The sequence below is a fragment of the Spea bombifrons genome, chromosome 1, assembly GCF_027358695.1.
Source record: "Spea bombifrons isolate aSpeBom1 chromosome 1, aSpeBom1.2.pri, whole genome shotgun sequence".
NCBI classification, from domain to species: domain Eukaryota; kingdom Metazoa; phylum Chordata; class Amphibia; order Anura; family Pelobatidae; genus Spea; species Spea bombifrons.
This window is the reverse complement of record NC_071087.1, coordinates 46,190,206-46,209,421: the sequence shown is the minus strand read 5'-3', so window position 1 is coordinate 46,209,421 and position 19,216 is coordinate 46,190,206. Positions and strand designations below refer to the sequence as shown.

The 19,216-nt window shown below is 38.6% G+C and overlaps 1 protein-coding gene across 3 annotated transcripts in view; it reads right to left on the bottom strand.

Moving 5' to 3' along the window:
- The window catches only part of LEF1 (lymphoid enhancer binding factor 1), a 46,183-nt gene that overhangs the window by 8,062 nt on the left and 18,905 nt on the right, over window positions 1–19,216 (bottom strand). The window contains exons 5-11 of one of the 3 annotated variants that reach the window (XM_053461514.1): window positions 12,981–13,110; window positions 9,514–9,604; window positions 7,732–7,851; window positions 7,207–7,369; window positions 5,338–5,445; window positions 3,775–3,823; window positions 2,118–2,161 (exon numbers count right to left, since the gene is read on the bottom strand). In XM_053461514.1, the coding sequence (XP_053317489.1) occupies window positions 2,124–2,161; window positions 3,775–3,823; window positions 5,338–5,445; window positions 7,207–7,369; window positions 7,732–7,851; window positions 9,514–9,604; window positions 12,981–13,110 (699 nt within the window). In that variant the 3' untranslated portion in view covers window positions 2,118–2,123. The remainder of the gene's footprint in view (window positions 1–2,117; window positions 2,162–3,774; window positions 3,824–5,337; window positions 5,446–7,206; window positions 7,370–7,731; window positions 7,852–9,513; window positions 9,605–12,980; window positions 13,111–19,216) is intronic. The other 2 variants (XM_053461516.1, XM_053461515.1) reach the window with 2 other exon arrangements.

Here is a 19,216-nt window from a genome sequence, read left to right as displayed (position 1 = left end):
GTGAGCACAAAGGAAGACAGTAACAGCAGGAAAGCTGGAGATGTTTGCAAAATATCTAAGATTGTTACTGTGTTTCTCTTGTGGACTGGGGTTTTGCGGAACTGGATACGTGCCGAGTTTCACTTAGAGTTTATAGCCCCACTGCTATGGATGGTTAGACCTGCCGCATTGCTGCAGCAGTACCCCCTTCCTGCCTCATATAAGGATCAAGAGAAGGGGAGAACTTGGCCATCTGACCTGGGAAGGTCCCATGTAGGTTGTAACAGTAGAAGCAATGAGTGATATAACTGGTAAAAATATTAGATATATTTGCCTTTCACAACAATCATAACTTTGAAGCCATCGGGGAGTCTCATTCCCCTTACTCATTTTTATTATTATTATTGCTTCCACACATTTATGTTCAAATTTCAGCTCACGTTGCCATTTTTTTACGGTTATTTCATACATGTTGTGATACTGGCCCTTTAAGTATACAGAAAACAGTAGAACATCCGCACATCGGAATCGCTCACATTCACAGATGGTGCCCAAATGTCAGCCACAGGCTCGGTGAAATGTTACCAGTATGGAAACATATTTCAGGGTATTATATTCATGAAAACCAAAGGGAAAGGCCAATTACGCCCAACTGCTCACCCCTAAAATACGTATGAACGGTTATGGTGCTGGGATATCCTCCAGAGTCGGTGAACATCGGGGCCTCCGGTGTTACAGGCTTTTAACAGAAGGTTTTTGTCTGGTGGCTGAACAGATGTCTTTATTAAAAGAGGGCACTTTTGCAGAATGACATGTTGCAAGCAGTAAGACCACACAGACCGCCAACAATGGAACGGGGCCAAATGAAAGGAAATGCCTACCATTCTAAAATTCCGTTTATATACCGGGCAAGGGAAGAGACAGCGAGCTTTAACAACTGCACATGAGATTCGCAAATGAGCAAATTACCTGCCTGCATCTACAGATACGTTCTGGCTGACTGTGACAGGCAGCAACACGATTTTGGCTGCACCTTTAAGATCTCAGGAGCCAGTGGTCTGGAATCCTACTCGACATTGTAAACATTTCGCTGTAGCCAAAATGGAGGCTCCTTTTAATGTAGTTTGCTGACAAAGTCAAGTTTATTATTGGACTGTTTATCAAAGACTGGCTACAGAACTGAAGTAAAACCAGACCTACTTTCCTCACACCCAAAGCAACCCTTCTGAATGCATTCCTTCATTACCCGTTTTAACACTTTTTCTGCTTTGATCAACATTTTAGTATAAATAAAAACAGCGCTATAAACGAATATAGATAAAACGTGTCTGATTGCCAAGACCTAAGTTTACTTCAGAGAACCCAAAATTTGATATTTTAAACTCTATGGTCATTAGTTTTTGCATCCGCTGAAACGTAAGCTTGGCGCAGGCAGACATGTTAACTGGGCACCTACCAAGTTCAGTGGCGTTAGGAGAGTCTATAAAAAGATGAACTTGGAAGGAACATGTAGCCAACTGGGTTAAAGTGTTAGGGTCTAGTGACGCCTTTTTCTTTCTTTTAGGGATCAGTAAAGCAAATGATGTTGGCTTTAGTAATGACTTTCTTTGTGTGAAATGACAGATTTTACTCTTCCCGACAGATGCTTCTCTTCCAGTGTATGGTGCATACTCCCTATGTACTTTCCTCTAGCTGGAGGGTACAGGAATCTCCTGTATGTGCCGTTGGCATGCTAGCCTACTAAACACGTGAACATGCCATCAAGTGATAGGGGGTGAGGACATGCAACAGGAGGGCTAGCGCGGCTTCAATATTTCACACTTGGAAAATACAACGATTTTCTTTCTTTAATACTGAATACAAATATGTATTTTGTACCTTTTAGGTATTCATTTAAGTCAGCACACAGCCGGTATAAAAACCACCAAATATATATATATATATATATAGATAGTTCGATTTTGATATTTCAATCTAAATAATAAGTAATAGCGTTGCAGTCTTGTTAATTTTAGTAATAAGCAGCAACGTGCTTATCTCTTTAGCCGACAAATGGTTGGTTTATAGCAGATGGGAATTTCAGAAAGCATGTTATACCCCATCTTATTGAGACATTAAAGCTAAAGAGATGTTCTTACCATGCTTCAGATGTAGGCTGCTGTCATTCTTGGTGGGCCTGCACCTGTAGAAAATTTTGGTCTTTTAACAAGATTGTAAATGAAATGTTCACACTGTATATTTATCTCAATGTATCGTTTTGGACATCTTACATATAATGGTTGTTATACCAGCTATTGGGTTGTTTTATACCGATGAGTGATCTGTATACCACGATTTCCTGCAATAATTAAACGATACGTACTCAAGTAACTGCTGATTTTATTTCAGAAATATTTGTTGAATGCACCGTGCTGCCCTGTACTGCTATATTTTAAAATTGCTTCTATAACCAGAGGTTTTTGCAGGCTGTGTTCAATTAATACTGCATGAAGCATCACATGATCCTCAAAGACCATCTGCAGGTCAATTGACCCCTCTTAATGCATAGCGAGCTTAAACCGCAACTCTCCAGCAAACTCCTGCTTTAATTTTTGAGCCTTTTCCAGTTTTTTGTTGACTTTTTGGCTGTAAGAACCAGAACCAGGAGAAAGCAACTTGAGACAGGTGTCTCAAGAAAAAACTATTTTTGGAGGACTAAATATATCAATGGAGATTAAGAAATTGAGAAACCACAAAAGCAGTTGTGGTGCCTAGAAAGTTAGCACATGTTAGGATAAGAAGCTCTGCTACACTGGCGTGTATTGACTGAGTTTAACACATAATTCAATTAGGCGGTCAGTTTGAAGGGCTCATAAGAGAATGCCGGCGACAGTGGAAGGGAAAATCGCATTGTACACGGATTGACCTTTGGATAAATGGACAGTCTGACAGCCTTTCACTCTCTCTATCACTCTGCGCCTATTCCTTGCCTGCCGTGAGTGGGTTAAGCATTTTGATCTCCACCAAGTGCTGCAGTTGCCAGAACGATGCTTCTCATTCCATGGAAACAAATGTGACTTTCAACCTAGCCGATAACATTACATAATGTTTGGGATCGTTTAACAGCTGCCCGGAAAAATTAACAGTCAATAAATATGACAGGCGGACCAAATGGCCTGGCAGAATAAGAGCAACAGAGGTCAGATCAAGAAGAAAACTTGTCATTTCAGAATATTTCCTATTATGTCCAAGGTTTATTGTAAGCCCTTTTGTCACAACGGCAGAGAGGTTGCGTGTGACACTGAACACATCAACATGTTCGCCTACTAACAACACAAAGAAGCTCATGGCGTATTGCAGCCTATGAATTAAAGCGGGTAACATGTGGCTCAACCTTTCACCGAGGTTTGTTCATTAAACCGGGGCACATGAATGCTGAGGTCTGGCCGTAAATAAGTGAATTGGCCTGCGCAGCAGACTACATCTCCAGTTTCTTATTGAAGTCAAAGTGAACCCACAGCAAATCTGAAAACTCAGCTCAACAACACAAGTAAAAGAGACCAAAATAAACGAGAAATAACATATTGATAGCGTCTCCTAAAGACTGCCTCGAATACAGGAGATCTGTTTGGCATTAATTGAGAGCACGGAGGGAAATCCATAGATACCGTCTACTGGTAATGTTTGTATGGCGGTATAATGGCGTATAAAACAAGCACAAATGTCATGTTGCATTTCATTTGAATGAAGCAGTATCTATTATGGAAATTTCCACCTCAAAAGCTGGAAAACGACATCAGATATTAGAGAACTAACCTGATGTGGATTCCTGAAGCTTTTCTCTCTTTCTCTTCTTCTTTTTACCCTGCAACAGTAAGCGATATAGTTAGATGTCTATATACCTTTAGGTTTCTGTATTCTAAGGTTAACGGGTCAATTCTGAGTGTAAATAACAGACTTCCATAATAAACTCAGTCTAATAAAAATGTAGTACTTATTCACTTATGTTTGTCCTGTTTGCTAACATTTGCCTGTTCGTATGTTTGCTGATCAGATCACGTTCCTTCGGTTCAATAGAGGAAGGATGTCTAAGGAGTAAGCACTGTCACTAGACTATTTCTGTAGCAAAGTCCATACAGAGGTGCTAAGCCGCTCTTTGCTGCATATATCGGTCTATTTCGCCTTGCCAGCTAAGCCACATTTAATCCTGAACCCAGCTACAATGTATGCATTGGTAATCAATGAAAGCTTCCTTCCAACTCCTATGAAACAACCTTTCTACATGAAAGACCCGCTGGTTGATGACACCAGTGAAGAAAACAGATTGCTTCCAATTGGTGTAAGTCCTACAGTCCGTCATAACAGCCACATAGAAAATTACCAAGTTTTTGTAGGCACATATGGAAATTACACGTGTTTAAATTTTTCTGCATATATGGAGCTGCTTCAGAGCTACGACATAAGCAGCATAACCATGGAAATATATACGATCATAAAACTTAACTTAACATAAATCGAGAGTTTCACTGAAAATGTCTCGGCTGTGTCAGGGGAAAACGCCTTTGTGGAGAGTCCACTTTTAAAAAGCCCACTTATGACCCTGATCGGAAAAGGAGTGACGTTTTATTCCACCCCAATGTTTACAAACAACACCAGGATTCAGTTAGCATAATCCTTTGATAGTTAGTTACAAGATCATCACGGAAATGAACCGTGTAAGCACAAGAAAGGTTCGAATACAAAACATTAACGGAGAATTAATTAGGATTTTACCCTTCATGTAAGTGAAGAAAGTATATTACATGTCCACAGACACTTAGTCATTCTAGCGTGATTACGATCACTGTGTGTATAATGTTTTTTTAATTAATTATAAAAAAAAAATACTCAGAAGTAAGAAGTCTACATTACATTTTAAGAAAACCAATAAATCACCTTAATCCTTTCCTTCTTCCTGGCATACTTTACCCTTCTGACTGTGCAAACATTAATAACACAAAAGCTAGAAGTAGCCTAACAACTAAACCCTTGGGTTTAAAAAATGTAAAGGTTTTAGCCAAATTTTTACGTTATCTTGGCTCCTTTGGTTGATTCGCATTTGCTGTTGCAATTTTCAGAAGATGAGGTAAATCTACTGAGATACACCTCATTCCCTATTGCTTACTGACGTCAGTACTTGACTCAGTCAATGAGCCGAGACCGGATGTTGACAGAGCAATCTTCTCGTCCTTCACATGCAACAAGGATGGCTTTTATTGTTTCACAAAATATTTTGGGGGAAAACGTTGTCATCCTTAAAATAAGCCAAAGTTTACTGTCATTTAAATCACAGAAATAGGTAGATTGGGGGTTGGGCAATTGTCCAAAGGAAATACTTACATAGTTGTCTCTTGCAGACCATCCTGGGTAGAGCTGCATGTGTAGCTGCCTTTCCTTGCGGGCTAATTCATAATATTTGGCCTGTTCTTCACGGGACAAAGCATGCCACTAGATGGAAGTGAACAATGTATTAAAATATCTATAGAAGGACAAAGTAATCAAAAGCAATGGACACCAAACACTAACATGTTACAGAGCCCCCCCAAACAGCTTACTGCTGCCATTTTACCTTGGGCCAGTCTGAGACTGCAGAAGACATAAGTCTACAATGGCTGATCGTTTTGCCTTTTATTGCGTTTTCCATTTAACTACATGATGTAGGATATATCTTTAAGGCTTTTAATAACGTTTTAGGTTGTATATGTCAAATTTAAATGAGATGATCTGAAGACAAGCTTTTTTTTACAACAATATGATTATAGGGAGCTTCTATTAAATGCGTCAGATACCTGTTTGTCTAAATTAACATACTGCCATTTGCTACACGCTCAATCACAAATCCTTCCAAAAAGTGTCACCATAATCCCTTTTTGTTGCCAGCTTTCCATCAGCCGGTGTGACATATGTGCCTGTGAAGTGAATAGGCCTATGTTGCCATGGAAAATGCTATGGTGGCTGTACAGGTTTTAAGAGAGGAAGGGTTGATAGCCTTAGGCATGGAGATTAGACTTTTGCAAAGGAGAAATAAAAATGCTTATCCCAGTGAACATGCTTCTGGAAAATTTGGAAGTAAAGGTTGAAAAACAAGGAAAAATCTACACAATATAAAGGAAATTATATTTTTTTGTGCGTAATTAACACTGATCAATGATCGGTGGTCAGGGTACTTGGGATCCACTTGCAACAGCTGTATGACCAAGACATAAGTCAGCAGCTCCTTATCATTAATGTCTTATTCCGGTAGCTCTGTGAAATGCACCTAATTAGCAGCCGCAGTTCTATATCAATTTTTTAACTATGTGGAGATAATAACTGTGCTAACAGCTCTGGCATAGTGAATATAGATTTGTTAAAGGAACATGCATAGCACATGCTAAGGTAGACAACCAGAGACGGGATACAATGATTCATTTCAAACATTCAAAATAAAGAAATAGGTGATTCTATTTAGTGGTGTAAGCATGCTGTACAATCACAATAACCACAAAAATACTTCAGACTTTTTACTGAGCTTCTGTGTGCAATTATTTATCATTTATAATGGACCCTTCTGACAATGCCACTGTGATATATATATATATATATATATAATTTAATTTTTTATTTTTTTTGTGTTTCATACAAAAGTCACTTGTCTGATTATGTGATTGCGTGAAAGAATGATCTTGTTAATATTAATGTGGAGATAACAATCTGCTATTATTTTAAAGATTGTTATGTGTGTATCCCCCTACAGCCCTGTCACATCCACTGATAACATTGGAAGATTCAATCATTTAAAGGAAAAAAAATCTGTGCATTCTCATTCTGAAAACATGTCATATACGACCGGGTAGTACTCATTTTAGCGGCCCCCATTTAAAAACCCCAATAATGGCCACTCCTCTGACTATACCCCCAACTAAACCCTCAGACACACCGCCTGAAAGAGTGCCCAGGAAATGGCTTCTCTAAAGGTGGTAATCCCATGGCCGAGGCACAGCCTTTTAAAGAGTGTCCAGGACACGTCTAAACAAAAGATGGCAACTCTATGGTGGATGGTTGAGAGGCTGCAACCTCCTATGTATACAAAACTTTGAATGCCAAGTTGGAGTATCTCTGGCACCCAGTTTCCATAAGTTAAACATTATTTAAAGTCATGGAAGATACATTATGCAATGTGCAGCCTTTAGAAGAGGCATCTATGAAATCCAACTTTCCACAACCTACCCGTCTCCCAAGAATCTGGTTGATGGCGGCACTTTCTTTAAGGGTGCACTCTGCTACTACATTCGCTCTCATTTCTTTCATATACAACATGAAAGCATTCAGAGGTTTTTTTATGTGAGGTCTTTTTGGCTCCTGCTCCTTTCTCTGATCATGATGAGATTTCCTGAAACAAGAGGAAAGATCCAATGAATAAAGCTACAAATTCCATTTAAAGTAACAGGACATTCAATAGGAGAAGCAAAATAATATTTTTATTGAAAATAAACTTTATTGGACACTTGGTCTGATCAGTAAACCCTTGTCTGCTTTTGGCTCTTGGAGTTGGACACCTTGAAACTTTAGATGGTTATATATTACATATTATATGATTCTTATACTACTATGCTAAGTCATGACTCAAGCTGCAGAGAGCCTATGGGATGGAAGGGTATACTATTCAATTTCATGAAGTACTTGAATAGTAGGGATGGCTACTGACACAACCTAATACAAATTAAAGGTGCTGTTACTAAACAAAACACTTACACATGCATTAGGTCGTCACTGTGGGGATGTTCTTGTTTAACCTGAGGATTAACAATAGCGGGGTGAGGGATTCCAGTTGCGTGAGGCCCTGAAGGTCCGGGAACCATGTGATGTGAATACCTATATAAACAGAAAGAAATGGGTAACACACTGACGTTTATTAAGAACATACACAACAATATGTGAACTAAACAGAGTCAAAGGGGATAATAATAATTACTCTTTGATGCCTTTGAACTGCATTTTAAGACCAGTCCAGTCCTACAAAACCACGTATTTATTCAGACGAGTTTTGAATAAATAAGCAATGCTTTATATTTTGAATAGTTAATATCAGGAATATACATTTGGGTTTACGTGGACAGTGTCATCAAAAAGTAAAATTAAGTAACTATTACAGCACTGACTTGCTTTGCAGAACACTAACAAAAGCCATGTTTACTGTGACAGTCTGGGGAAATGACAACTGCTAACTGGCTGGGTTCAGGATCGATTCAGACATCCAGATCTAAAGTCCGTCATGCGGGTTAGTGGAATAGGTTCTTCATCTAGTGGCTGGGTTCAGGATCGAATCAGACACCAGATCTAATTTCATGCTACACGGGTTGTGGTCCCAGAAGCAACAAACAGGAGGGCTTTAGCAGATCAGCAGAGTGTTTTCTACAGAAAGCCTCTGACAGCTACGAGGGGGGAATGTAATCATATACATTAATTATTGTAAAACATAAATGATGTGGCTGTTCCTTTAACGTAATTATTTTCAAACCCGTAAAACGATATATAGTTTTACAAAATCATTAACTTCTCCTGAGGGCAATAATTATCAGATCTTATAGTTGATTGAAAAAAGGCACAGCTAGAAAAGAAGAGACCAACAAAGAGAGGTAAGTATTATTGTTTACATGAACACTTTGAACTGCTTAAATTACATTATGTTCCCTTTGATTGGATCTGCTTCCCACTTTGAACTGGATTAACATATTTAAAAGGAAGAGTTCAGACAGAATAATTGATTCATTCCTAGCTGACCTGGCTCAATCAATTCAGTTCAAACAAGTTTATTGATTGGCAGATTTCATGTAGAAATGGCTTTAGAAGTTGTAGGCGTCTACGAGGCCATAGACACGACAATCCCTGCACTGAATGAATTATCCTCTGGAAGGGAGAAGTGGGGGGATTAAGATTATTTAGCTATCCGAGACTAAAACAGATTTATTTTTTGGTAAATTCCTAAAAATAACACAATGTTCTTTTTAGAACAAAGCTACAAGGGAGCTTGCAGCCTAAGAGCCAAAAAATGTCCCCTAATTGTAAAACAGACACTAAGAACAAAGGTGTGATAAATGGGCGATATTAAACATATGCTGTATAGGTATAAGCCTATCGACCCTTTCAAAACAAGCAGAAGTTAAAAAGTAGAGGACAACAGGAATATCATCTATGACATACCAGATATTAAAGAGGCAACTAAAGCGCTGAAGTACTATCAAATAAGTACAGAGCAAAAAAGGAGTAAAATACAGGCTACCTAATCCATAAAATCTGTCTCTCCACCCTGAGGCGGATGTGAAACCCTTCACATACTAAAGTATTTGAGCTCGAGTGGCATTAACGGACACTAATGGCAAGAGAAATGTACGCAGCGTAGGCATATTGACAAAATATATGTCACATTGATTTTAAAAACGTAGAAAAAAACAATAATGCCATGCCTTCCATTTTACTGAAACTGTTTGAGGACAACCCATGTGAGGAACCAGTGGAGGATCCAAAGGAACTTACCAACCAAGAGGTGGTGTCATCTGGCCCACGCTTCCTGGGGATAGCGGGTAGAAGGTAGGTAGATCTGGTGCTTGAGGATGTCTGTGAATGCCTGTCAATAATGCACAGTGTTACACTTTGTATCAAGTACCAGATGTCTCAGTACACAAAACAGACAAAATAATACTTTTTTTTTCAGTGGTGTGCCCGACAACAAACAATCTTAAGCGCAAAAAAAAAGTGGTAAGTACTGCTATCTTACCCCCGAAGACATTAATTCCTTCTTAGCCATCAATGGATTAGTCGCTGTCCTCCAGTACTGTTCTATTTTTTGATGGATGAGCAAAAATATACACGAACAGCATGCATAATGCAATAACCATGAAATTTACATTTATAAGGTGCTTAGGCTACTTCTGATCTCTGGTTAACCCTTGTGTTACACAGCCGTTAAAATGGCCCAATACCAAAAATGGACTATTTTATTTCTAGACCAAAATAAATATTTTTGGTTTGTTTGTTTGATCTGGCTTCTTTTAAGCTTGGACAATCAATTAATATTACACCACGTATTCAAGAATGACATTTAACAGACAGATTAGGGTTCGCCCCTTAAAACCAACTCCCTTGGGCTGTACAGGGAAAAGAAGTCTCCACATTTGCAACCAGAGAGGATCAGTGGCTAATTATGAATCGTTTTTAGGCTCGTAATGCACGCACTTGATATGATTCACTTGGCTCCCAATTGTCACTCTGGCTTCTACTAAGCTTTTCATAAAACTGACGCCTTTGGGCTGCAAGGTCAAGTTGCTTTCCATTGGTAGTACTTTTTATAGAAAAAAAATGATAAAATTAAAAAAAAGAGATCCCTTAAGAATTTACACATCAACTAACAGCCCAGGGAATTGCAAAGCCCTACAACTCAACCAAGTACCTTGCAATAAAAAGCTAATCTCGGTCCTCTGTGGACGCTTGCTTTTCTGTACCATAAACCTCAATGTTATTTCACAAAGAGGAAGGGTAATGGCATTACCACTATCATTAACCCCTATATTGTTGGATGCTTTCATTTGCTTTGTTTGGAAAGCAGATACCGTATCACCACCTTTTTTAAATGAAATAAAAGCACAAAAAGCTTTTTTTTTTTCAATACAAAAGATCAAAACATAAAACTGAGTTTTGTGTAGTTCGGGAACACTATACAACTAAGGTTCCGCAAAAAAAAAAAATCAACCACAGGAGCATTTTAAGGGAACTTAATTAAAGTCTGCCCAGAAGTCTGTTTCCTGTAGGTAAAGCCTCCGGTTTTATGGCCTAGATCTAGAAACGCCATTAGCGTGAGTTTATTTTTGTGTTTTGTTCTTATCACCTGAGAAATGACCTTAGAGGAAAAAGGTTGCCTAGCGGGAACAGATCAAAAAAAAAGGATGACCACCTGCGGGACGGAAGGTCAGTGAGTAATGAAAAACAGCAGAACCAAGAGGCAGGAAAGCTTGAGCAGTATCCAGGTCGAGACTTCCAGAAATTTCAAGAAATCTGCGTTTTACAAGTCGGAGCTTGATTAATCCGCTGCCAAACAGACACACGTACAGTTGTGTGCCGTTAGACATCTTTAGTATGAACTGGGAACAACTGCATATTATCCCATAGCAGAGTGGGTGGTAGGAATGTCATGGTCCTTTGCCAGCCATGTCGCAATGTGGAATTTCAACATTTGTTGCATAGGAGAGGTATCCTAACAGGTAGCTATTCAGCTGTTGTGGAACTTTTATGTTGAGGGCTTTGGCTGGGCACATGTTGGCAAGGGAATGTTTGAGTTCTTAGTACACAGAGGGCGGTGGATAAGTGCATCGGCCTTCCAAGAGAAGTGGTAGAGGTGTTAGAAGTGATGAGGGAATTTAAACATGCACGGTAAAGGCATGAATGTAAGGAAAAACCAAGGATTAAGGTCTGAGTTATTAAATGCTAAAATCCTTCACCAGCCATGTTTTCCATATCTCGATTACAAAACTGGATTTGTTGATTGTACGTTATGAAACATATAATGTAAATTATGCAACATAATTACTGTCTCCCCTAGTATTTTGGTCAGAAACAGTAATTTAGAAATAATGTTATTTATACAACTTCTCCATGATAACATTTTGAATAATGTGCCCAATGTTTCAAGTTTGCTTTGTGGCACTTTAGGGCTACAGCTTGATGTTGGCCTAAAGTTTAAGTTGCCATTGCTACCGATATTGTACAGATGGACACGCTAACCAGTGGCGTGGCACGGGCCAGGCCAGAACCCAAGGTTGGCATGCCATGTTTGAGCCAGCTCATCTCGCTATCAAATATTTCATGAAAAATTATATATTTGCTTCAGAACAAGGGTCCAGAGACTCAGCCCCACGCTGATATGCTAAAACTGGCTCTATCTTTGTTTAGTTTTTTAGTTATTAAAGACAGAATAACGTTAGGGATGAAGTAGGCTTGTTCTTACTTGCCACCATGTTCTATTGTTTACAATACCTGGAGGCATGGAGTTTTCCAACTCCTGCAATGTATGGAATAACATTACCGGTGACAGCGGCAGTGATATGAAATACTTTGGGGTGGTGTACAGATGAGGCCCAGCTTGTTGAATTAATATACTATAAATTTAAGGATGGTCTACTAAAGCCTGCATTTTTTCCCACTGTCACACAATTACTTTTCAAGCATACCTCATACAAAAAAAGGTGTGCGGGCACAGCTTTGGGTTAGGAAAAGGAGTAATCATATTAGTAATTTCCCTGTCAAACGAATGCCTCTGCTGGGCTATGCTTACTACCTGTGGCCAGCTGCTCGAACCACTGCTGCGATTTCTAATCACAACAAAACAACCTCATCAGAGTAGCCGTTTAAGATGTCGCTTTATTTCTAGAGGATTTTAATCCTATTCTCCTGTTGGGTAACTTAATCAGCCCATTTTAAGATTCCTGTTTTAACATTACATTTTCCCATGGTTATAGTAACAGCAGTATCTCTCCGAGCCTCTTCTAATTCGATTAGGGATTGAAAGGTACTCACCTAAACAGTATTGGTAAAAAACAGCACAACAGACAATTTCTATCAAAAAGTATTGCTAAAAAAATAATTCTAAATAAATGATTCTCAAATGTAATAAATAGTACACTTGCAAATGGTGTTAGAATGTCTCGCCACAAAAAAAACTTTTTCTCCTGTTTCAGCCAAAATTATATATGCCTGTAGTCCCCCGACTAGTGTGAGGCTAGAACTCTTATGGTGCTCAAGTGGACCCTATATGAGAATGACAAGCTTTGCCGTTCCACCACAGTGGAAAGCCACCTATTGACTACTCTTGGCATAGATCAAAAGCGAGGATAGTTTCAGCCCCATGGCGGTGCCATATGCAACTATCTTCTCAAATGTAGCAGCTCATGTGCTGAAAACAAAAGGACACATTGCCGAGTTGCTTTGGATTTAGTAAGTTTATCTTTTACCTTGTTTTGATCCAACATCTGGAATATGTGATGGGTGCGCTCCTGGTGCAAAGTGCTCGTCACTGTAGGTGATGAGGGGTGTGAGAGGATGGACAGCATGTGATGGTTGCACCACCGGCACCTTGTTTGACTGTAACACAAAAAAAAATCAAGATTACATTTCCGACACGTTTTAAGAGATAGAAATTCCTGAGAAGCTGTGCAATAACATCACAGATGGAAATAAAGTATTAAAGCTAAACCAGGCACCTGGCATATGGGGATTCGTCTGCTGAATGCTAACAGGCTCTATACAGATCCTGCTTTTAACTTGTACGAGACGCCATGTGATGCCACCTAGTAGACGCCACGGTAGTAGTGCAGCAGCTCTTGGCTCCTGAGTTTTGTCAACTTCTCCTACGCGTGCAGGTAATTTGACGAGCCCCGAGCTGAGCTGATTTTATCAAAATATTATGCATAATGTTTTTTTTTACTCAAACACCTTAGGCACTGTAAGAGTTGGTACGGGAGAATTGCATTTTAGCTCCTTGTCTTCACTGTACATTACGAAGAATCTCCACAATGAACTTGGCTTGTCAGGTATAATTTATAATTAAATCAATGAGATTTCCTTTGCACACATTGAATTATGCAATATACAGGGCCAGCCCAGCCATTCTTACTGGAGGAACCTGCCGTTGTTGGTCCTCTCCTGCAAAGTCTCCTGTCATCTCTCCCTATAGTGGAAGCAAGGCGTTTTTCTCATTATACAAGCAATATGGAATGGTCTGCTTGGGTATGGCCTTTGCACAAAAGGTTGTGTGGAACATAAGAACAACTCCCAGAATCTAATATCAATTCAAACACCCAGAGATAAGTCTAACAATTCATACTTATGCATGATTATCCAAACTGAAAAAACATACTATTCTAATACAGTATAAGGATGACTGTAAATAATTACATTTTATAAATTTACGGTCATTTTGGGGGGGAATTTAATCCTTATTAGTCATTACGAGTTGGCTATAATCTTTGGATGATTAATACCATTTCAAAAAGTGAGGCTTTGGAGTCCCCCTTTTAAGCTGCATGGTGTGTCATCTGAGCATTTAGAGCCATGGACGCAACCGATATTACTAACCAAGGGTGTAAATGTGGGTTTATAATATCCAGCCAATTCCCACAAACGTTTCCACAGCCTGACGGTTTAATTCTAGACTCAGCCCTTTAATGTAAAGTTGCTAACAGGCCAAAGATGCAGATTATTAACAATAAAACACTAAAAGTTTTAGAGTTTAGTGCACAAATACTAATTACAGCTTCTGCCCTTAGGACAGGGAAGGAGATTGCAGATACCAACTGATAACATCTGAAATTTTGTAACGAATGGGGTTTGCACTTCTTCCCGGCATTTTGTATATTTGCATTTATTTTCTTTAGGCTAACATGCAAGTTTCACATGTTCTTTAAAACTCGTAGATGCTAAACTTCCTTGATAGAGTTGTAGCTGGGGTAGAAGTTATATAAAAGCCAGATTCGTATTATTATTTGCTCTTTACAAACCACATTTTACCCCTATTATTGCTATGCAACCTGGCACCACAAACATTGATGTGTGCACATGCACGGTGCCACGAAATGCTATGTGCAGTGACAGACAGAAGGAGGTCGAGGTGAGTGTGCATGTGCGCATGGCAGACATATTGGACAGGATCTGGAACCACTTTGGCACTGATCAGATAAGTTTAGCTTTTTACAGATATTTTCTAGAATTTTTGCTAGCATAATGAATACCATATTTAAAGTGTCATACTTACCTCCAGGAGACCCTGTCATGGACACGTTTGTGGATGATAGGTCCATTTTACCCATACATTAAACAGCCCATTTGAAATACATTCACCCTATAGTTAATTAAATGAGCTGAAAGTATTCATTCCTCTCTAAATCACTATTTAGTGAATCAACCCCAATGCAACACAACAGTATACCATAATAAACACGATATTATTTTTTTTTAGAAAAATATACATTAGATATTACAATATTTGTGATAAATGCCATTTTTAATGAAACTGGAAAAAAAATAACAATAATAAACAAGAAATGAGGAGCTTTTTCAATTTATTTTAAAAACCTTTCTTTCACACAGTACTGTCTCGCTATGACGTTTCAATACAGTATCTTATTAACGCCTGGCCTATCCCTCCAGTCATAGAGCTCAAAAAATATCTGGTACCATGAATTCTCACTAAATTATGCTATCCTAGCTCTCCTCTTAATTTTACGGTTTTCAATACAGATTTGCTTTCCTGTGGGAAAGAGATAAGAACCTAAGGATTTTAATTTAAGCTTCGGCCTTGTCTTATATTTCGCCGGGCGGTGGGTGAAAAGCAGCGCTGGTAGGTATGTGCAGCTTTAAATTCCTCTATTTTTGTTACGAAATAACAAAAGAATTATAAAACCCACTAATATGCATATATATGAGTTAAATTCCACAGAGGTAATTTTTTTGCCTGATGCAATGCAACCATTTTAATACAATTTGAATGTTTTACAATTAGAAAACTACACTCTGTAATTTTATTATATTCTTCACAAGTACATTAATAATTGTGGATATTCTCCACTTAACACTTTTCTATTCTTTCTACAACACAATCTATGGTGTCTTGAAACCAAAGTTAACGCATACTATGACATCGCAGGACAACTAAAAACATTTTAGTGCCGATTGCTAATATTAGCAATTAATGTTTAGCTGGGAGTTTACTGGGTGTCACCTGGAGTCTCTGGGTAAAACATTGATTCTCCAGGGCTCCAGTTTAATGTCTTCAGTCTCCGGGAAAGGGTAAGGTGTTTCGTCACACCCATTCCCTGCTCGGCTTCAAGGGGTTTGGACTATGAAATACGGCATGGCTCACAACATTCGATTAGACTTCAAACGGGCAGGCAGTAGGCAGGAGTGGGCAGCAGCTGAGCATGGGAATGGATAATACTAGAATATCTATTATCAGCAATTAGTAATTTAGGGGTGAGATAACTTTATAGGGAATAATCATGTAGATTTTAAGAACAGTTAAGGTGGATGCCCCCATACATTTATGGTGGATTTTTAGGACATGCATGTGTGGTGCCCATTTGTGACAGACAGATGACCATATTTGCTCATTGAAAGGCTTAGAATGCCAAAATAGTCTGTAGCTAACATTTAACACAAAGAGTGTGAGAATATGTTAAGCCGTATTCAAAGGTCCATGAAATCTTATGAGATAAAATGTATCAGAGGTTTCATGCAACAAATAACCAACATTTCAGCTGGGTTACCTGCAAGTCTGCCGAGGACCTGAGCATCATCAAAAAATTCCCACAGAGCAATTTGTTTTGTTAAAGGGAGTTTATTCTCATATGATTTATCTTTAATCCATGAAAATCAGTACATCGCCGTGAGGCATTCTAGATTTTATCTAAAAATAGAAATAATCAGAAGTTTTCTGGAGCCACATTATTGACGCATCAAAACCAGCGACAACATAATATGCCCTAGTTACGAGTATCTAGCATCTGATCACCAGCACAGCGTCCTCAATCCTGATAACCACCAGACACATGCCAGGCGGTCGCACATACAGACTTTTTAGCGGCCAGTTGTCTTAAAGTTCCATGGCCGATTTTAATCGCCAGACTTGATAACCACAATCTATGCCTCGAGCTATTCTAGTAGAAATAATCCTCAAAGCCCTCCAGTTGACATAATGCAGACTGACCTGTCCTATGACCTACTGTCCGCTACACAAGTTTCTCATGTTTAAGCAGAAGTAATTACCCTAACTAGCTTCTTGTCCTTTGGCAAAATAGCTCTGAGCACCAGCCTCTAGACTCTGATGTGCTGCACAAAAGCTAAGTAGAAGCAGTTCATGATTTATTAACAGATCTGTTTTCCCCTATGAGTCTTGCAGTTTTCAAGGCAATACCACATGATATTCAATCCCGGGTGTATAACACATTGCAGAACCTTACAACGTGATTATTTACAAAGTCTTTTTGGCAAAGAAAAGACAAAGAAAAGAAGCGTCTTCAAAACAAACTGTTTGTTCTCTTTCCACATACTCCATAATTAATCCACTTTTTTTCTCATTGGATTTCTCTTTTGAGCTAATACTTCTAAGATGGGGAGGGGAGTGAAATCAGTTTGTGAACGCTTATAGGATGAGAGTATTTAACTATTCAAACCCTGCTTTCTATACACGCCTTCAAAAATATTAGAGCGGAATTAAAAATAATCCTCAATGAGTTCCACCATCTTACTTTTTATTCTTTTTGAATGTTTATAGTTCTTCACCACCATGGCACTGCAGTGGTGGAGGAAAAAGACTGGGTCATTTTTGCAATCAATGACCTCACAGGGTGTATATTATTGAATTTGATTTAACAAGAGAACTGAATAGCTCGACTTGTAATGGGCCTACTGGTGATTTACTGGAGTGTGAGGTCAGAGATGTTCCCTACATAATGAGCAGACAAAAGAAACCAATTTATGGTTTTGGAAATCTATCCGCTGGTTATGAAATAGGACATTGTCTCCCTGCCCATGGTGGGACCCTTGACTTCTAACCTCTGGCTTTCTTTATAACTGCAGAACTCAATTTTCAGAGACAGTAACAGAATATGTCTACCCCCCAAAGCCAGTGTTTCCCATAACAAACTTAATTAACTATACTCTCAACTGAACAGCACAAGAGTCATCCATTACTTTCTTCAGTTTTAAAACATCCAGGCTAGACAAACACTAACAGTCAGGCATCCATGGCTCAGAAATTCGAACTGCTTTTGCCCATTAATTTGTTATATTTATATGTATCCCAATAATTGGTCCATTTATGGCTACCAACACATCACATTGGCTTATATTCCAACCCAAATTCCATAACTCACATTTCATAAATGATTATCAGGATCTTCTATAAGAGATCACTAGTCAACAAGGAGGACTCTCCAGGTTGTAAATACCATGCACTAAATGACCATAATAGACAGATCTTTGTGTCCATTAGTAAACAGCTAATCACAGACTTCTTCTATGAGCCACAGGAAGACAATAGTCTTCTGTCACTCCATGCCTCGGGGAGGAACACAAAAGATCTGAAACTTAGGAGTCACAAATGTTCTCAGAGCAAGGGAATGGCTGCGGGTTTTACTCATTAAACAGCGTGGTAGGTGAGATGTGGTGAGAATAACTCCATGTCACTGATTTAACTATACATTATTAATCTTTTAAATGTCATGTTATATTTAACCGTGCATTCTTCAGGGCCAACTCAAACACAACATTCTGACATTCACACATCTTTGTTTTAAACCAGCACTGAATGTTATATTCACAGTTATTTCATTTTTTAGATGTGGCGGGGGGGTCTGCAGAATCTTCCCTGCATTTAAAAGGAAGACTGCACAAAAGTTTAATGGGACTACCTATCTGTCATATACATTAAAGTTCATACGATGGCTGGAGTGTACATTTAAGACAAGCTGAAAGATGTTCACAGACTCAAATACTATTGTGTGGAACAAAAATGAATCAACATGCTTAATAATATCCGATAAATAACATAGTGTATCAATAATACTGTAATCAATCTCAAGCAGATCTTGCGAAAAGGAAGTTGTGATACCATGAAATACACATAAGTTGGTTTAAATTTGTAAACACAGTTACATGGCCTTATTTAGTGTACTATAAACGATAAAATGTAGGGTTTTGGAAAAGTGACAGACCCACTTCAAACCAAGATGCATAACCCATTGTATGAAAAAGTTTATTACTGTGAGGTTTACATTTCAGGCAATGAGAAGTCTGTATTACAATTAACCCCCACACAAAGGTAAAGGTTCCATATCAGTAATCAAGGAATTGATGAACATTTCCGACTGTGCCACCCAATGTGTTTCTGATCATTTATGTAAAGTTGAAATGATCTTCTTATGTTTGTTTTCTAAATGTTATTCTTTAGCTGTGGCTTTTATGTACCGAACCCAATGACAGTGACGTAACGTGGTTTAAAAAAAAAATTCTTTAAAAATGAACTGTTCTCCAGAAAGAGTAAGAATTCTTAAAGTCCATTGGAGAGCAATTGTTTCTTGAAATAGTTAAACAAGGACATCAGAAAGACGGAAGGTCATCACATACTTCAGTACCTCAGTGTGAAAACATCAGGCTTTCCCGAAGTTGCTTTTTTCACCCCTTGTTCATTATC